The sequence below is a fragment of the Ambystoma mexicanum genome, chromosome 14 (genome assembly GCF_040938575.1).
Source record: "Ambystoma mexicanum isolate Mex_15411 chromosome 14, UKY_AmexF1_1, whole genome shotgun sequence".
Lineage (NCBI taxonomy): Eukaryota > Metazoa > Chordata > Amphibia > Caudata > Ambystomatidae > Ambystoma > Ambystoma mexicanum.
The window spans coordinates 645411606-645431802 of record NC_090940.1 but is presented as its reverse complement, the minus strand read 5'-3'; the positions used below and the strand labels follow the sequence as shown (position 1 = coordinate 645431802).

Sequence of the window (20197 nt, the reverse complement as noted above, 5' to 3'; positions counted from 1 at the left end):
AGTCCATCCCGTGGCAAGCCCTCTCTGTCATTTCATAAACACTTCACTTTCATGACCCTGTGTGTTCCACCTTAGGATCCCTGGATACTCTGCCTTTTACCTCCCTATATTGAATTGCTCATATAGGAATACCTATGCATGTCCTCTCCATTTTGAATTTTACGAATACAGACAACATATGATGTTTCCTTGTGCAGTAATTTTCTGCCATCATTGGGCTAAAATCATAGGTATGTCATCTCCTGGCCCATCTATAGGAAGACAGACACCCTACGACATGTAGTGTTTTCCCTGCATAGATATAGGACAAAAGAGATAACAAATGGAGGGTGAACCTTGTGCCATCACATCGGCGCAATAGAGTGATTATGTACACCTGGTTTCCATTGGATTCAGTTCCCCCTTTGCCTTGCCTGACCCTGCCTGACCCCAGCTCCTATCACCAGACAGGACAGGGCAAAGACATGCATTTCCGGGCTGCGCGCACACGCGACACATTACCCTGTCACGTGATATCGGGACGCCTCAGTCTTTAGTTGACTCCATTGCAGCAATCTCAGACCGCTGTAGATTCAGAGGCGGCTGCGCCTCTGTGAGCAAGTAAGTGCTTTTTAAGATCGAGGTGCATAATAACGTCGGTGGAAATATACGGCTGCCATTCCAGCACAGTAACGTAATGATTCAGTAGCCTGCACTCGCCGTGCACGCATATGGTCTCTTTCTTCCACCCCAGGAGACAACACTATAGAAATGTATGTTGCCGCCTGGGTATTTTTTCATTAACACTTAGGAGATGAAGGGAAGGTGGGGCTATCATAGTTTAAAATATGAGTGATTGCCCTTCTCTCCTTCACTTCACAGCAAGTTGTTCGTGACAGTGTTTCTACTACAACGTCACAAATCTACCAACAAGTCTCTGCCAACTACCAATTATGATTCCTGAACACACCCACTGCAGCTGGAAGGTCAGTACATGGCTTGTAGTATTCAAGTTCATGTGAGTGTGCATGTAGTCTGGTGGAGGTTTGTCTCTGTTTTGTGAATCATCTGACAGCAGAGACTGAACAAGATAGTGCTAAACTCTGATATCCCTGCATATTACCCAGTCTCCAATGCAGAACTATTGGTACTTCATTTGATCTTTAGTGTGTGAAATGGAAAGGTCTGAACTTCTTTGACCTGTAAGGGAGACACAGATACTTGGTCTGGTGTCTCCGAGCACTTGTGCCTTTGGCAGTGTTTGGGGAGTGACCATGGAATATATTCTTTTGTTTTTCCATAGGTTCTCCTCTTTTACTTCCCTGCATTGGCGCAAAGAAGCAGGGTAAAGTATGAACCCTGTGGCAGACAATGGTGACTGATAATTGAGTATCACCAAGTATTCTCGCTTTTAGAAGACTGTCCTGATGAAAGTGGTTCCACCTAAATACACACCACTGAAACCGGTAGACAGTGGTTGTTACGTGGTGGAGGCCATAAACTCGCTCTAACTGTACCATGAACAACCTGTTATATGTTTTTTATGTTTGTCCCACGCCCCGCCCTACTATCTAGTATCCCTCTAGGACGGGTGACGCGAGCATTGTTTGTCTTCATCTGAAACCTAGCTCACCCACACTAGGGAGTGCCTTCTGCAGAATGTTAGTTACAAACTGCAGCAGTGTCTTGAGCTTCTTATTAGTTCTTAATCTTGAGCTACCCTGGGATTGCCCGACTAGTCTACGGGATATTAAAGTATTGTTGACCCAGAGTAGACATTTCGGTCCCCCGTTTCTCAGTCCTAGGTGTAAACTCATTTTTAACACCCCCTATGTTTGCCTTTAGTCCTCCTAGAGGATCCCAGTGACCTGGGACATACAGGAGTCTTAACAATTTCTACATTGTTATGGTTTTTCAAAAATGGCTTCTCTTTGCCTTCTTCTACTGTCCCCGTTTTTGTCAGCGTTGCACCAGCATTTTCTAAGGAAAGTTTTCCTATGATTGGGATTAGACAGGGACAGGAAGTTGTTTTCCATCTATCCTTCTGTCTTTCTTACTGACCCAGTATCTCCCCGGTCACTGTATATGCGCTCCTCACTGTGTTTGAGGGACTTCCGCATTGCCCTTTCGTAACTACATACAGTTGTGTGTTGCCCTCCCTTTCTGTGTTAAAACATTAGCCTGTTAGGGCTTCACTCTGTACATTGTCTTTCTAGTGCCCCCTGGTTTATAACAAGCTCTGGTTTTAGCCAGCTGGTCACCCAGGTCATTCCCAGTCTTATCTGGTCCCTCTATCTTGGAATGACCTCTTATCTTTTTCCAATAGATATTCATCTCATTGGAGGTCACCAGAGTGTCGATTGACTGGATCAGTTTGGGATGCTTTAGGGGTTTGTTGTTGGCACAAAGCATGCCTCGATTCTTCCAGTTAATCAGGTGCTCCACAAACCCATTCCTGACTTAATCAGAGTCAGTGATTATGACCAGTTAATGGAGTTGGTGGTGCACTGCAGTGAGGATAGCTTGATGAACGGCAATCAACTCTGCAACCTGACTACTTCGGGGTCCTATTTTATAACCAGCCACGGGTTCTGTGGTATCATTCACCCAGGCATTCCCAATGCCAGCCACCAGTTATTTTCCCCTTTTGTTATCAACATGGTAGGAGCACCCATCCACATAAACTGCGGGTATCCCATGACACGCGTCTTCTTCATAGACCTTGTGTGGGGAAGTTAAGTACGCCTCCGTTGTTGGTCCTTAGACTTTCATCATCAAGACAGTTTTCTTGATCACAATCATGCTCAACCTATGCGCTAGGAGGCTCTTCTTGTTTTGGCCATATCTGTCCTTCACAGGGAAGCCTTGCATGGACAGAATCCAGGAGGTAATTCTGGAATTACTAACATTCCCTGCCTGGATTCGGTCACTTTGGAGATATTGCAAGGGTTTTTGAGGAGTCTCGACAATGATGTACTCCCCCGTATGAATGGGCAGTAATTTTTCAACACAGACACCGTTGCCAGGAGTGTCTTCTCGCAGCCATTGAATTTTTCGTCCACAGAGGACCAAGTCTTGCTCGCGTACGAGATGACTTTGTTGACCTGACCTTGTCGTGCTTTTGATAGAACACTGGATGTAGGCAAGTATCTGAGAACCCCGTCTCCAAGAAGAACTCCTCATTCTTTATTGGGTAAGCCAATAAGGAGCCAGGGAAAACTGCCTCGGATTGTTCCAGACCCCACTCCTACTTGACTCCTGCCTTTAATAAATGGACCACGGGTTGAGTGACCTCTGTGTAGTTTTCAATGAACGTCTGACTACATTTAGAGAGTCCAAGAAGGATTCTTAATTCTCACAGAGTAGTAGGGTCTTTTAATTTCAATAAGACTTCCACCTTCTTTTCCTGGGGATTAAGACCCTCAGGGGTGATCTCGTGCCCTAAGAAGTTCACTCGGGTCTCACAACACTGTGCCTTCCGAAAGAACAGTTTTGCTACGGCTTTCTGCAACTGGGTTAGAAAATAGTGGATTTTTGCTATATGTTCCTCCACATTTGAGCTCTTGATCAAAACATCATCCAAATAGGCCAGGTTTCACTTTTCGCCCAAATCGGGCATGGCCTTATGTAGGAAGATGTTGAACTCATTGCCAGAGTTTATGTATTCAAAGGGGGTTTGGGTCCACGTGTACTGCTGCCCCGAAAGGTAAAGGCAAGTTTTTACTGGTCTTCCCTACTCACGGGGACTGTCCAGTAACCGTTGGTCAGGTCAATGGCGGTGTACACCTTTGACCCTTGGATCTGGGCCAGTCCCTGATCAATGTAGTGAAAGTGCCATCTTGATGTGTGGACCCGTTTGTTCAAATCCCTCAGGGCTGCACATAGTCTCCATTGGCCGTTTGGTTTAAGGATCCCCAGTTCCTAGTTGTTGAAGGTTCTGTGGATTGGAGGAATTATCCCACAGTGTTCTAAATTCTTAATAATCTCTGTGAGTGATTCCATGGACACGAGAGGTAACCAGTATTGTTTCACAAATGCTGAAGCCATCTAAGGGTCCATGGGAATGGTGGTTTAATGAATGGATGTGTGTCCACAGTCATATGAGTCCACTGAAAAGATATCTTGGAATTCCAGGAAGACCTGTTTTAGTTTCTGTCTTTGCTCCTCGGTCTCACAGGCATCACCAATATTGATCCTTTCCTCGACCATCTGCTTGGAAACTGGAAACTCCTCAGGCTTGGCAATTTCAGTGGTATCTTCCAGTTGGGTGGAGAGATCTCTTTTGATGGTGTTGACCTGAACAGGGGATTCGAGGTAGTGGTCCTTGACTCTGAACACTACCTCCCCCTCCTAAGGTCAGAGGTCACCTCTTCCACCCCATAGGGGCAGGAAGATTACACCAAGAAATTCCCCCCATTCCTAGTAAAGATCTTTTCTGGAGGAATACCGTCACTGAGGGCGAAACAGTCATGTGGGATCTGTCCCATGATTTAATGACCTAGATCAGTAGAATAATGTTGGGCATCAACTGCCATTCCAATAAAGGTGTCTGCGCCCAAAGTGATACTTCGAGGGTCGCTGTTATCTACCAGTGTTCGAATGGTTTTATGTTCTAGGTCTACTAGAGGCATCGGATTTAAATGCAAACCTTGTTGTTGGAGATAGGAATTTAGATTTATATAGGCGTCCTGATGTTTGAGGTTCTGTCTTCATTTCATTTTGAGGGGAAGAGTACATTGTTGCACCTGCCCTGGGATTGTAACCTCTTCTTGCACTTGAACTTCAACAGCATAAGGCAGGAATTGAGCTGACTGAAATGCTTTTTCAGTGTTGTCAAAGCCCATGGGGTTACCCCAGAATCTGGACCAGGCTTTATTATTAATTAGGTCCACATTGATTGCGAATCGGTTGAGAATGTCACTTCCCAGATAAAAGACGGAAGGGACATCCTTCATAACCCAGCAATTCTGTTCTATGCTTTTGTTGCCAATGGACATTTTTATCATACACCTACTAGGCAGGAGATGTTTTGGAATTTGGGGTTCCCAGACCAACTTCCCATTCGTCAATCAATTTAAATGTGGGAATTGACTGATCCTTTGAGAGTTTCCTAAATAATTATTTGCTGATGAAGCTCCTTCCATTGTTCAGGCATACTCTGGTGAGCACTGCCACCCCCCCATTTAACTGAATGGGGAAAAACAACTGCTCACCCTTTTTCTGAATGTCCGTCAGACTTTGAGCGGGATCTTCATTGTCTGGTTTCACAGGATTCAACGTTTTTCCTGATTTTCAGCTGGTGTTACATTTTAGGGTGTACCCTTACAGTGTGCATTGCCCCTTAAAACTGGGAGGAAGGTTGATTTTCAAGAATGTAGAAGGGTTACCATCACTAGTTTGTTCTCCTACAGAGATGACAATGATGTCTGGGACTTGTATATTCTAGAAATGGAAATTTACATTCTCAGAGCGTTGATCAATTACATGACAGGTACCATTCAGGCTTACATAATTGGTACTCATTTTTAGGGCGGTTAGTCTGAGTCCAGAGGACCCTCTTTACACAGTCAATCAGAGGTGATAACCTCCTCAGGAGTTCATTCACCAGTGAACAAGGTGTGCCCTCTTTATTCACAACTATCACCGGATGTTTCAGCCAATGCTGTTCCATTTTTATTTCCAGATCAGCAGTCCCTTTCGACGGAAATATCATTCCAGTCAAAATTTTGGAGTTGTCTGGGAAGTGGTGTGAGTGGAATTTGGTGGCCCTCCCCCGTCCTGAGTTTAGTTGGTCAAATGCCTTTTTGGACAGGAGGGTGGCTTGGGATCCAGTATCCACCAGAGCTGATAGTTCACACTGACCCTACACCTTGACCGGTGCATACAATCGGCCTTCTTTCTCCTCCAAGGTGGTATGGTATTGTTTATTTATATATCACCTATACAGAGGCAAGAGAGAGAACTGACGGGGCTGTTGGGGACCAGTGAGACTCTGAGGTGCACCAGGCGGCCAATCAGCATGCTATAAGGAATAGGAGGGAGAGAGGGAAAGGACATAGTACTAGGTTAGCAGGGTAGAGGGAGAGAGAAGAAAGAGGAGCAGAGGAAGGTCTTGAGGAGTTTCTAGAATTTCAGGAGATCTGCCTCAAGACGTAGGGCAGCAGGGAGGCTATTCAAGAGGGAGGCACCTGCTGAGGATAAGGATCTCCCTCCAAATCTCTGCTTGGAGAACCGGCTCACTCGCAGAAGGTTGGAGGTAGATGACCAGAGGGCTCATCAGGGACAGTATTTAGGTAGGCAGTGTTGCAGGTAGGTGGGTACCAAGCCCCAAAAAGCCTTGTGAACAATGCAAATGGTCTTGAATTTGATCCTTGCACCCACAGGGAGCCAGTGGAGGGATTTCAGCACCTGAGAGATGCAGTACCTGGCTTGAGGCCAAGAGTAAGTCTTGCGCTTCCGTTCTGGATGAGTTGCAGATGGCGCTGAGCAGAAGAAGGGAGGTTGAGGAAGAGGTGTTGCAATAGTCCAGCCTAGTGAGAACCAGGGCCCTGGAGACAGTGAGCTTCTGGGGAAAAGTGAGAAAGGGTAGAGTACCTATGAGGAGTAGTAGCTGATAGTTAGACTTTTTAGAGATGTCTGAAATGTGAGAGGAGAAGGAGAGAGTGGAATCAAAGATGACCCCAAGGTTTCTTGCTTGGTAGGTGGGTGCGGGTGCAGGGCCAAGGAATGCCGGCCAGAGTGAAAGTGGGAAAGCGGGATCAGAGGTCCCAATGGGAATGATCTTAGTCTTAGTGGTATTGAGGCAGAGGTTGTTTGCAGCAGACCATGCATGAATAGCAGACAGACAAAGAAAGTGTGAGTTATTTGACAGCCGTTGGTCATTGTCTTAATATTTACCTCCGACACTGTGTGATCTTGGGCAATTTTCTGTGTCGGAGTTCCAGAATCTGCGAAAAAAAACTTTGCAACTCGCAATGGGAATTGTTTGAGAATCCCCCTTTTCCCCAGCTCCTTGGCTGTCCCCTGTTACCTGGTAACAGTTCTCAGAACCTGTGCGGGGAAAGGACTCCCCCTCCGTTTCAATTCTGTCTGGCTCACATGTTTGGGGTAGAATAGTTTCTGGTTCTGAGTTGGTCTCTATACTTACCCTGTCCCACTCAGAGTCTTTTGGGACCCAGTTTTCTTTGGGAGGAATCCCCCCATTTTGGAAATAGAATATCTGCTTACCTGACTTTTCCATGGTTTCTTCTCTTCCAAAGTGGATACTTTGGAGTTCCTCCACAAAGTGGTTTCTTCTTTGGCCTCTCCTACTTACCCATTGCTCTTTGGGTTCTAACATTTTGGGGGTAGAAGAGACTTTTTCAAACTGAGAGGTTTTTAGGTGTTCTGTTTGGGAGAGAAAGGAAGCTTCCTCTAGGGCTTGGCATCTCCCCCTCCACCTGGGCCCCCTCCTCAAGGACCTGTGGTTTGTCAGAGGTTTCTTCCCATCATTTCCCCCCTGGGGGATCAGACCTGGGTGTTGGTGAATTCTGGGAAGTAGGGTTACGTTGAGAGTCGAACTGAGCCCTCAACATGTACTCCAGATTATCAGTCAGTTGCTGGACCTGTCGCTTCAGTTGCGATACCTTGTCTGCATGGTAGGGAGGTCTCAAGTCATACCTCTGCTGCTCCCAAAAAAAGGTAACTGTCCCTCCTGCTGGAGCAACTCGGTTACTGGAAATGTCCCCCATAATATTCCATCATGAATCTCCCTTCTCCTGGGCTCAGGGATCTATATTTGTGGAACTGGGAAGAGAGAGGAGGATTGTTTTGGAAGTTCTGGTTCGAGGATATCTGGGGGAAACGTTCAGATTGGGAGGTGGAGTGATATTTCTCTCCTGAGGGACGTTTAGAGGTACGTTTTCTGGGGCAGTCCTTACCTGATTAGTTTGGGCCGGGGAGGGTATACATTACTCAGGATTGGTTTAGTACCCTTGTACCTAGGATTTATGTAGGTGGCAGGATCAGAGGGATCATTGATCTGGGGCCCCGCCTGACTACCATTCGATTGGGCCAGGTCATGGGAGGGACCCTTCTGTCTTCCATTTTTCTTGTTGGCAGGAGGGTTACATTTAGGTCCCCCTGTCTCCAGATCCAATGGAAGGGTAATTTTTACCTCCGTCACCTTTGCAGCAGCAGGTGTTTTAGATGCTTGGGGGTCTTGAGGGTGTTTTTACTCTGTGGGCTTCTGGGCCTCATAGATCCTGGTGGCCTGTTCAATCACCCAATCCAGGGGCCTATGCTCGTGAAAGTCATGCACCAACTGAGTCATTATGTATTTGGGGAGCGCATTTAAATATGTAGTTATGAACTCCCTACTATTGGTGTTCACCCACACTTTAGCTCCTTCATAAACTCCCTAGGAGCCTGAAGTTATTTGCAGCCTTAGAGACCTCTTGTGGGTTCCAGTGGGTGTAATTCTTTTTTCAATATGGCCTCCTTATAGGTGTACCATTTATAATGATCCTGGTCCTGCAGTCCTGCAAAGAAACTGGAGTACTCAGGTGAGAACGTCCATTTCGCAAATGCTATTCACATCATTCATGATCTGGAATGATGCCATCATCTCCTTATAAAGCTCTGAGTGCTCCCATACTGAATATTTTGCATTCTTATGAGACAGAGTCAAAAAGCTCTTTTAGGCCTTTATCTGTCGAATCGGTCTTTAACAAAACCCTTCTTCTGTTTCCCTGTCTTTTTCTTCTTCTGCAGCAGAGTTCTTTCACCTTCTGACTCAGAGCCGCTACTGGTACTCCCTTCCCTGTCTTCTAGGCACTTCCTATCTCTATGAGACTGGGAATATCTCCCAGAACCACAGGGTCTGGACTCCTCTCGCCTGGACCAAAGTCTGGCTTTTCTGCTTCAGTGAAGTGGGCAAAGTGGTCTCTTTGTAGTCGTGTCTTCAGCCAATCTAACTCCCTGACTCTCTCCTCATGAGAGTATTCATGGTCTGAAGTAATTACAGTATTATTCCTTCCTTCCAGGAAACACTGGTCCGGCCCCTTTACCCTTCAGTGTGGTATAGATGAATATTCATCCTTATCAGACAAGGACTGGCCTTCTGGATCAGTCGGGCTTAACCTGGGTAAGTCCAGCTGCCTCATGTTCCCCTGTTCTTTGTCGGTGGCATAAATGCAGCCAGTTTCCATGTGTACCTGGGAGGTTGTAAATGATGGGCCTTAGGCCCCTGATGGGATGGGGACCTCACTGTGATCACTGGGCCTTGTCCCACATCCTGCTTGTTCAGAGTGCCTCAGAGCCTGTTTATAATTCTCAATTTTGTTTGTGAGACTCACACCTGCTTCTCTCTGTCCTTACTTCCTGTTGGTATTCAGAGAGCTGGCTTTTTAATTCTGACACTAAATCCTGATTAATCTCATGCACCCTGATCTGAGCTACGAACCGATCCTTTGTTTGCTGCACCTCCTGCTGAAGTGATTAATTCTCCCTCTGTGAGCCTTGCATGCTGCGTGCATATTCAAGATGCAGTCAGGAGACTAATCTCTTTCTCTTGTTCATCCCTACAATTTGCTGCCTCTAATAGTTCAGCTCCTATTAGTCTCACACGCCTTTCTAGCTCATTCCTTCTTCTCTAAATCTGGTCAGTTCCTGAGAACCTGACTGTTTCTTTTCTACCTCCATTTCCAACTGATTTATCCTCTGTAATAGGACACTGTTATCCTGTTTCAAGAGGTATTTTTCCTGAATCGGCGGTGTCCTCTGTTGTTTTAGATTACTTATATCTTGATGCATTTCATCAAACTACTTTTGTGAGTCAATTTCTTTAATGATAAACTGACCATTTTTCCTTCTAAGGTCTTGATTTTTTGCTTGAGGGCCACAATGCCATCTAACAACCCTCTATTATGACCAATTTGGTTATTCAATTGGCCTTGAAGGAGGTTTATGGTATCTGCACCCTTAGTGCTTGCATTATGCAGTGCAGCCAACTCTTTCTCTCTCTCTCTCTCTCTCTGCACTGGCTTGCTATTGTGTTTTCAGCTCATATTTTAGTTGTTGAACAAGATCTTGGGCCTATGATAGGTCTCCAGCCTGATTCATCCTACTAGCATCACTATTTTGTCAACGCTCTTCTACTAATAGCAAATGAAAATATAACTGAGCGGCTAGCTGAGCCATTTGTATCTGTTCTTCACCAGCATTCTGGGCATGTAAAATGCCTCAAGTGCTTTGTGCAATATTCCATCTTCAAGGCAAATATCATTGCTTACTGAGATAACCTTCTGGTTTTCCAGTTTCCAGCCTCGCCTCTCAACCCATTCTCGCTTAAGAAATAATTTAGGTAGGAAATACTCCCTGGCTTCACCAATTTGTACAGTAGTCATTTTCACAATGGCTTTTTTTGCACCTTTGTAAAACTGTCTTTATGCAGGGGCAAACATCTCCCTGTTCCTGCTTGATTTCCTCATCCAAATCAATTCTTACACAATCCTAATTTTTCACTTATACACCTGCCTGGAACTCTTGGATCAAGTCCGTGTGGCACTTTAACAAGGCAAAGAGGACTGTTGCTCCACCTTCATGCAATTGCATCAAAATGAACAGTCTGTCACCATGTACTTTGTCATGAGTAGGAAATAGCTAGCTATATACCACCACCAGCCCTCAACATTTTTAACATTTTTTTGAGCGGCGACCCTAAACACAACACAGGGAGTTACTTCGCTCCCCACTCAAGATGTCACACAACAAAGAGTTTAACTGATTCTGTTATTCAGCCCTATCTCCAATTCATCGAATATCCCTTGGATTGCCACTCCCCCCCGGGCTACCAATGAGCCAAGAATTAGGCTGGTGTAGAGGAAATATATTTAGGTTTATTTGGAGTAGATGTTACAAAACTTGCACTAAAATGTCAGACACCACTTTATCCGTGGCACAACACAATACACTTCTCTCAAAATAAATAAATCACAAAAGTGAATTGAAAAGAGAACAAATGACAATTCAAGACTATCTACAAATCTCACTTCAAGAAGAAGTGAGCGCTGGTCAGTGAACACATTTATAGCACTTAAAAGGCTAGCAGTTTATTTTTTACAAATGTGTGCAAATGCATATGGAAATTGTTACTTCACACATACTGTCACTTTAAAATAAACGCAGGGTGATTTAGCTGTTTGTTTTTCAAACCCCACATTACTATGGTCTGGTTTGGGGGAGCCAGACAGAATAATTGGAATTATTTGGGGAATTTTGGATTTCAGACCCCCCCTCCACTGACAGGCCTGTGTTAGTGGAAAGTTGGACAAAAAGATTGGACTGATTTAAAAACAAAGACGGCCCTCTTCCTTAAGGAAGCTGGGGTCAACAGGACAAAAAGGATTAACCAATTAAATTAAAGGCACACACTGGGAGGTGAACTTTGTTAATTTCAATTCTTTAACAAAAATTACCCCAGAGTGTTCCACCAAATGGGGAATTAATCTTTTTAGTTAATTAGGCTAAGGCACTACACAGTTTTGCACCCCTCCCCAGCACACCATAAAAAGAAAGGAATCAAGGCAAGCAGACTCCCCCACCATTTGGTTTCCCAGGTCTCAGTTCTACTTACATAGAAATCCTCTGTTTAAATGTCAAGACAGCCAGCTGCATGTCAGGACCATCTGTAAGGATATGGCAGGGGTCTGGTCTGGTCACTTCACTCTCAAGGATGGCCTCCTGCTCTCCACCATAGAACCCAGTCAGCATTTAGGCCTTCCTAGCAATAGACAGCTCCACCCAGATGCACTCTCAGCAATCTCCTCTGGTGTTTCCTTTCAGCTGTCAGATGTAAGTTGCAGCAGCACTCTTGATGGTAAACTTCAGCAGCTCTCTCCCTTCCTCCTAGTGTAGTTCCCCTTATAGAGCAGCAATGACACCACCAATTTTACAATCTTGTGGAAGTACCCTGCCAGAGTTCTCGTAACTAGGATTGGACCGTTACCTTTCTCTCTCCTCGCAAATCCAGCCCATCTCAATGGATTGGTTAATGAGTCTGGAGCAGACATGTGGCAGCCCCATTTGAAATCCCCATTTGTTCTCCTGTCAATCGTTGGGCAAAAACTAGTTGCATAGCGAAACTTCATAATTATACTATCATCTGCCATAACATATATATTTCCCTTTTCAGTTAATCATGGGGAATTAAATAAGACGAAAGCCAAGACCGCACCATGTTGTACAGCCGTTTGGAAATTTTCCACCGTTTTCACAGAAAGCATAACAGTTATGAACATGTCATTTCCTACCCATATTCCTAATTCTACCCTTCACCAGTTCACCAACTCTTACATTCAGGACATGTTCAGATCAGCCAGGAACCCAGTTTAACTGGCCATTACAGTTCCATAACTCGTAGGTGCATGAATTTTATATCTTCAAAATCAACTGGAAATTACCTAGGAAATGGTATATAAATGAATAAATCTGCCTTATGGTTGCTGAGAAAAAGGCCTTCGATATAATAGTCAATTTAAATTAATTGTAAATCTATATGTTCAGTACATGGGAGATCTGCTTCATCCAGCCATCTGTCTCCCTGGGCCAGCCTGTGACCAGAGTTTTTTTTTAATGAGTCTCTTTGAAGTTGGTTGTTTGCTCTTTGAAGTTGTAGCCCCCATTTTCACACATTTTAGTCATGCACCAGCCAAGGAGAACTGTCCTGTTAGCACTGCCTTCAGAGCCAGCAAGTCTTTGGAACACTGGGTTTTCCACACCTTTAGCAGGACACATTTTATTGCAGTTGTAATTATATTGGGGATGTAACATCCAGACTTGCAGTGGGGGGATTTCTTTGTGAAGTTTGCCCACCCACAAGCCAAAAGGGTTTGCCTTGGGCTGACGGGCACATTTTCATGGAAACAAAGTGGGCTTTTGTTTTCAAATGTTAGGAGGGATACATTTTTCACATTTAAACTGCAAACACCTGTCAAAAGCTGTTTTTTTGTCAGTGTTTAAAAATCCTGTTTTTCATGTGAAAGAGACCTTTGATTCCTTCTTCTTCTTTTGTGGATTAAAATGCTGCTTTTCCTTTGGTAGTGACAGGTAGGCCTTTTGCGCATGGCTCTTCAATTTTACTTGAAAAACACTCATGCAAAGCCATTTTTGTGTCAGTGTAGAAAAATCCTGCTTTTCGGGTGAAGGGCACCTTCAGTTTGGGCTCTTTGAATGCACCCCACAGAGCAGCCTGATTGCTGCTGGCCAGCACCCCTTCCCTTCTACACTCCTCCTTCACTTCCCTGCTCCCCCCTCATCTCTTTGCCCCCGTGTAGTTCCTACATGGGTTCCAAGAGTGTCTGATTTAGCAAAAAAAGAAATGTACAGTGCAGCTGAGAAGCCAAAAGATTGTTTGGATCGCTGGCTGAATACCACTTTCCAAGCCCGTGTTCCATGCAACCTGTAGGCTGCTCTCCCACCATCTCGCCATCTTCCCCACAACCTCCCGTTCCCTCCAGTCACTGTTGCATTCCCTCCCCACCCCTATTTCACTTACCTGTTTCCTTTGGTGACAGCACAACCACTGCTGCTGTTCCGCACTCCCACTGGCCGACATGGAAATGGAAGAGGGCCCCCAACTTCCATCTCCACAGTGGCCATCTTAGGTAAGTGCCTTACTGTTGGGTACTGATAGGTATCCGATGCTTCTATTGGCTGATGATATAGTACTCATCTCCCTTACTACTATGAGAGGGAAAAACTATTTTGATTATTACACATCTTTTTGAATTAAAACAACTTAAAAATAAATGGAACAAGATAGCCACTGCCAGCAGACAGATGGTGAGAGCATTGTGCTCACTCTGGGCCGCTAAAGGCTTACCCACCACCCCAGATCCTCGAGGATACTTTGCAAATGTTCTTCTAGGTATGTGAAGGTTTGGGTACCCAACTCAGGAAGTGGATGTTGCTAGTGCATGCCAAAGACTGCTTCAGCAATCCTGACAGAAAGGCTGCAGTGGTCCCGTTGGGACTGCCTCATCGGAGCAGGGAGATTGGAGCACCCGAGAAGGGAGGGGCACAGCGTTTGCCGGGATTTATGCAAGCCCAATGTGATTTCAACGCGGACGGCATTTCTGGGGAGCTACGCCACAAGACTTTCCTAGATAGACAGTGACTGGGATATAGTGAGTCTGCTGGTACCACGCAGCTAGAGAAGCCTAGGGACTCTGAATTCCTGATATTGCTTTGGCAGGTGACTGCAGGGGCCCTGGTTGATGAGCCGATTGGCACTGATGAGGAGTTCCTGCTCCGTTCTGGGACTTCAAGCGAAGTCTGGAAGACCTCCCCCGCAGAGTTTATGTGACGTGGGACCGGCTCCCTGGCTGGGCTGGGTCACTCAGGATGGAGCCCCACATGCAGCAGTGATCTTGGAAGATTGGGAGACTCCTGAGCAACTTTGCCACCCCATCCACCCAGACTGGGATTGTTGAAAAGGATGTACACCTGCGGAAAGATTAGCTTGCAACCACTCTTCTGGCTCAGGGGACATAGGAGCACAGTTAGCACTCATTCTGGCAAGATCTGGCGACTGGGAGTCCGCAAAGGCTGGGAAGGCGAGCAGATAGCCCCATAAGTGATCTGAAGGAAGGATGCGCTACCAATGTCCTTGAGCAGATTGTAGAAGCGGATTGCTGAGATCTCTGAGCAAGGGGTCCACCTATTAACTGTTTGAGTGGCCCAGGCCTCGAGAAGGGATTAATGGATGCGAAAAATTGCCCAAAGTCCCAGACGCATACTCCTAAAGCAGGTGACCCGCCGGAAACCCTATGTACAACAAATGGCTGTAATAAGCAGAGACCCAGGGAATGGTCGACGACAGGGAATCTAAGGTGGAAAAGACCCCCGCGTAGATGTCCCACACCTAGAGATGGGGGGGAGGGAATCCAGTGAAAAGAACCCTGCAGAGTGAGGGCATGCTAATGACAAAAAGGGTAAGTTGTTTGCAGGCATTTGGAAGCAACAAGGGGTGGTGGAAGATAATTGAATTGATATCAGCTGGAGGTGTGTTGGAGGAGCATTGGGTTATCTCATCTTGTATACGAAAAGGGCAGACATAACAAAGAAGAGGGTTGAGGGGGAGAGGGGTGGGGCAAGACGGCGGGAGCTCTCTTTTGGGGGAGGGGTGTTGGCAAGACAATAGTATTATGATTTGTGGGTTCAATGGGGTTTTGGGCGAAGTTAGGGTCCCCCACCAAGGCAGGAAGGGGCAGTCGGAACAGTGTTTCACACAGTCAAGTGGGTAACCCAGTATGTTAGGGATCTAAACTCCCCTTTGGGGAGGAAAAAAACTAGAGCTGTTTACTACGTCTATGAAAACTGACATGTTGACCCTTCAAGAAACCCACCCATAGCAAAGGGACCAGGGGAGGCTTAGACTTAAAGGATTTTCCCAAATGTTCCATGCATCGGCCCCCACCAAGACAGGGGCGTGGTGTGCTAGCCTTCAGGGATGGCAGTGACATGAGGATTATGGATTCCAAAGAAGACAAGTGGGACCGTTACATATTGGTGAGAGGGTTTATGGGCGTGAAGGAGTATATCATGGCCTTGATTTATGCCCCCAATACAGGCTAGGATTCATTTTTGAAGGACCCCTTGGTTACACTTGAAGAGCTCGCAAAATGAAATATAATAATGATGGGGGACTTCAACTTGGTCTGGTCATGAGTTAGATAGGAGTAAAACAGAGGCTTCACACAAGAAAGGGGTTGCATCTAAGTTCCTACAAAAGGGATTAGACCACATGGGCTTGCAGAATTCTTGGAGGGAGGTACGGGGGCGAGCTGAGAGGTTCACGTTTTTCTCCTGTGTCCACAATTCTCTGTCCTGTATAGATTACTTGTGAGTTTCAGTGCACATAATAGGAGAGATCAAGGGCATTGATGTGGGCTCGATGGGTGTAGCTGGCCACCCCACCATCATTACGGATCTTTATTTTCCTAGATATACTCACGGTGTGTGGGGGTGGAGAACTCTGGGGGACGTAATATGGGACTCGATAATCAGAAAAGATCGAGAAGACAAGATCACCCGATTCTTTGACTTAAACAAGTTAGAAGAAACGAGTGAGAGCACTAGGTGGGATGCCTTCAAGGGAACAGTTAGTGGGGAGCTCATCACCACCAAGGCAATAAGCGGGAAAAAAATGAAGGCATTGGAAGTCCAACTCGAGGAAGAAGCAGAAGAGGAATGCAGGAAAATAAACCTGGCAACCCCCTCAAGGAAATTATATAGGGGGTATAGGCAGGCTGTGGGCCAACCAAACCTTCTCTGAACCAAAAGAGCAGAAGAAGCTGTACTTTTTGTTAGGCAAAGCTATTGTGCCAAAGTAAATAAGGAATATAAGCTCCTAGTGAGGCTGTTATGGGGAGCAGTAGGATCTAAGGCTATCCTTGCAGTAGAAGATGAACAGTGCATTACAACATCACAGACAAGTGACATACAAAAGTGCTTCACGCAGTTCTTTACAGATTTGTACTTCTCTCAGAATCCCCTGGAACACTTACAGATGGATTTCCTGGACAAGGTGCAGTTGACAAAATTTGGGTCTGAGATTGGAGAATGGTCGAGTGTGGAAATCACAGAGGACGAGTTCTGCATAGTCATCAAATCATTGCCCCTCAATAAATCCCCAGGCCCAGGTAGGTTTAAAACAGGCTTTTATAGAAGATTTAGCAGGACTCTCCTCTCATACCTTACCAATTTATTCAATTACTTCTGTAAGACGGGGCAATTGCAACCTCCATGGAGAATGCAAAAAAATACTTCTTCCTAAACCTAATAAGGACCCCACAAAATATGGCTCATATCGGCCTATTACCTTCATTATTGTTGATGTTAAAATGTATACTAAGATTTCAGCAGGCTAGAAGGTTTTCTTCCCTCACTAATCCAACCGGACCAGTCGTGGGTTCATTTTAGGCCATCAATCATTTGACAATATATGAAGGATAGCCCACTTAATAGAAAAGGTCCAAAAAACATTGGTCCCTGCCATGTTCCCCTCCCTTAATGCTGAAAAAGCTTCTGACCGGGTGATGTGGTCTTTTTTGTTTAAAGTCATGGAGAGGATGGGCCTGAGTGCAGGATTTATTAAGAGGGTCCAAGCAAATTATAGGTTCCCCTCAGTGAGGCTTCTCATAACCGACTCCTTGTCCACTGAGTTTAACCTAAGAAGGGGCACCAAACATGCTACTTACACTAACGACAACGAAAATGTCACTTGAAGGGGTCAGGGGTAATTGATGATTTTGGAAACGTTTCTCAAAGTTTCTGCGTTTAAGATTAATTTAGCTACATTGGAGCTACATTGGAGTTGCTCAACTTTACAGTACGGGGAAGGGAGACATCCACTTCAAAGGTGTCCCCAAAGGGATTCGGTACCTATGGGTAGCTTTCATGCCCACCTTAAATGGCTGGTATCCGGTGGATCTCCACAAATGGGATGCCCTCACAATATTGTTGTTAGGGCAACTGGCAGCTATTAAAATGGTTACCGTCCCTAAACTTCTATATTTATTCCAAGCACTCTCGGTAGTCATGCCTAAAAGAGTCTTCACTGACCTATAAAAATGTAGTAATCTTATTTTATTTTATCATCACCCAAGAGTAAAGGGGGGATGGGCCTCCCGAATTTTCTACTTTGTTATGAGGCAGCCCAGTTACGGATTATAAAAGAGTAGTTTTCGGGAAATCAAGAGAAGCTGCTCTATATTTGTCAGCAGTTTGCTTGCAAGTACATCATGAGTATTATAAGGTCATACAATCACATGCAGTCCCTGAACCAAAAGACATTCTGAGTTAGCCTATCTTTGTATTAGTAACTAAAGGTTACTCTGTGCTGAAAATAGCTGAGAGTCTGCCATTATATCTTTCTGCATGGTTCGCAGCAAATGTTGATCCATGATAGCTCAGAACAACCATACTGCTAAACATATTTTACATTAATGAATGAATGGATTAGCTTTATGCTAACAAAGAAAATGCAGATTCACAATCTAGGAAAATACAGAGAAGCCTCTGGGAACCTCGTATCCCAGGAACGCTGAAGTACGTTAATGTGATGCCAGCACATCAGAGACCAACTCTTTAAGATCAGTCTGGGAGTCTTTGGGACAAACCCGGACTCGATAGATTTGTCTTCTAAACCCCAAATAAAGAGTAAATACCAACCTGTTACAGACAAAACATCATTAATTAAGATTTACAACTCTGCCATCTTAGCCACGTATTGGGGTAGGAAAACCCTAACTGGTTCTGAGTGGTACCTAGATGTGCTGAGGCCAAAAACCTAACAGAGCACTCTGAATTAAATTCAGATTGGGAATACTTCAATTGGCTGAACACTTGCACCAGTGGGACAATACGGTCACTAATAAATGTGCCTATTGTAACTTGGAAACAAGACCAGGCAGAGCGACAGGGGTTTGAATCCTGGATCCGCTCTTAGAAACTGAACTCAGGTACGGTATTAGGCGTGTTATAAAAAAACTAATTAAATAAATGAATAAGCCCTTATAGCAACCTTAGGAAAAGTTTCCTTAAGCCCAGGTTCCTTGAACATGTCATATGGAACACAACGTTATAAAAAAACAATTGCAATTACTGAAGCTATGATGCATAGATCTGAAGCGGTAGTGTTGGTCTTTTCGGTTGCGATGTACCTAAATGAAGCCTGGGGACGTAGCCTACACGCATCAAAGAATGTTGCGTAAATACAGACACATAGGGCCTCATTCCGGGTTTGGAGCTAACCATGGAGTAATTGGCCCCATGGTTGCCTCCGAAACCGTCCCAAATCCGGCATGGTGAATGGAGTAATTACCGGTCCATTCCAGGGTTGGAGGGACCGGTAATTCCCCATTCACCTTTTGCACTTCCCCATTCCCATTTCTGCCCCATAGGGCTCAATGGGAATGGGGAAGGAGGTAATTACGGCACCATAAATTACGGTACCGTAATTACCTCCGAAGTACCTTTGCAGGTCCTGTACTTAACTTCTGCTAAAAGCAGGAGGTAAGGAAGGACCCGCAAAGGGACCTCGGAATACGGAGGTAAGGGATTACCAGCATCGGCACCCTTATCGGTGCCGGTAATCCCTTACCTCCAACCTCGGAATGACCCCCATAGTCTTGTGTGTTAGTATTAACCTCCCTTGCACGAGGGGTCCTTCGAGGACCATTTGATCGACACTCAGATACTATTGTCTCACTGTGGGAATCATGAACTAATATTGATCATGCACTGTGCTCTTGGGAATGTGAGTGTTTTTGTTTTTTTACTTGTTCTAAACACGTTTTTATTCTAAGAAAATGTACATTGCGAGCATAATGGTCCAAATGGCAATTAATTTTATGGTTATGATTTTATTCCCTCATTTTAACTCTATTGTAAAATTCTTATTGAAATGTTTTTATATGTTTTGCGGACGTGGTCCCAAGTAGACATTTATTGATGGATTGTAAACATTTTGATAGAATGAACGGGATGCTGCCAGCAACTGGGGTGCTAACAGCAATAAGACCCTCCCCGGCTGGACAGATTGGGTGGTAACAGTGCCAAGGCTCATCGTAAAGGCCCTACCTTCACTTGTGCCTGTAACTTGGGCCGAGGGCGGTTACCACGCGATTTGGCCTGCCGGCTCTGGTCTTATTGCTTAATATCCTTCCACCCATCGCAATTTTTGGTTATAGTTTGTCACCCTAAGTGAGAGAGGGTATGCCCAGGCGTCCTATGCCATAGTGAACCTAACTGCACCACACTGTGGGCCTCAAACAAGGCTGAAATATGCCAGGGGCTGCTCGTGTTTCTCTGCAAAGTGGATATGAGCTAGGAGTTCTGGTTCCACTGCTCCCATTGGTGGCAGGAGCAAGACTGATCTGCACATGACTGCTCTGCTTCTGCAATGTGCAGACGGGTTTGTTGTGGACGTTCTAGACATACATTTTCTGTTGAGCCTGGCGTTATTATCTGTTGCTCAAACCCTGACCCTTTCTCTCAATCAACTTTCTATTTCAGCTGTGAAGAGCTACAAGACATTGACCTGGAGCTGAACATAGAAAATTCTTCTTTCTACGACCAGTTTTCAATTGCACAGGTGGGCCGAGCTCTGTAATAACCAGATAGGAATGTTCTTATGCAATATAGGCTTCCTTAACATGAACATTAGCAGATTCTT

At 45.2% G+C, this 20197-nt stretch overlaps 1 protein-coding gene across 1 annotated transcript in view; it reads left to right on the top strand.

The window, feature by feature from the left end:
* TMEM179 (transmembrane protein 179) overlaps window positions 1–20197 on the top strand; it is a 103458-nt gene that overhangs the window by 76477 nt on the left and 6784 nt on the right. The window contains exon 3 of the mRNA XM_069638140.1: window positions 20038–20116. Within this exon, the coding sequence (XP_069494241.1) occupies window positions 20038–20116 (79 nt within the window). The remainder of the gene's footprint in view (window positions 1–20037; window positions 20117–20197) is intronic.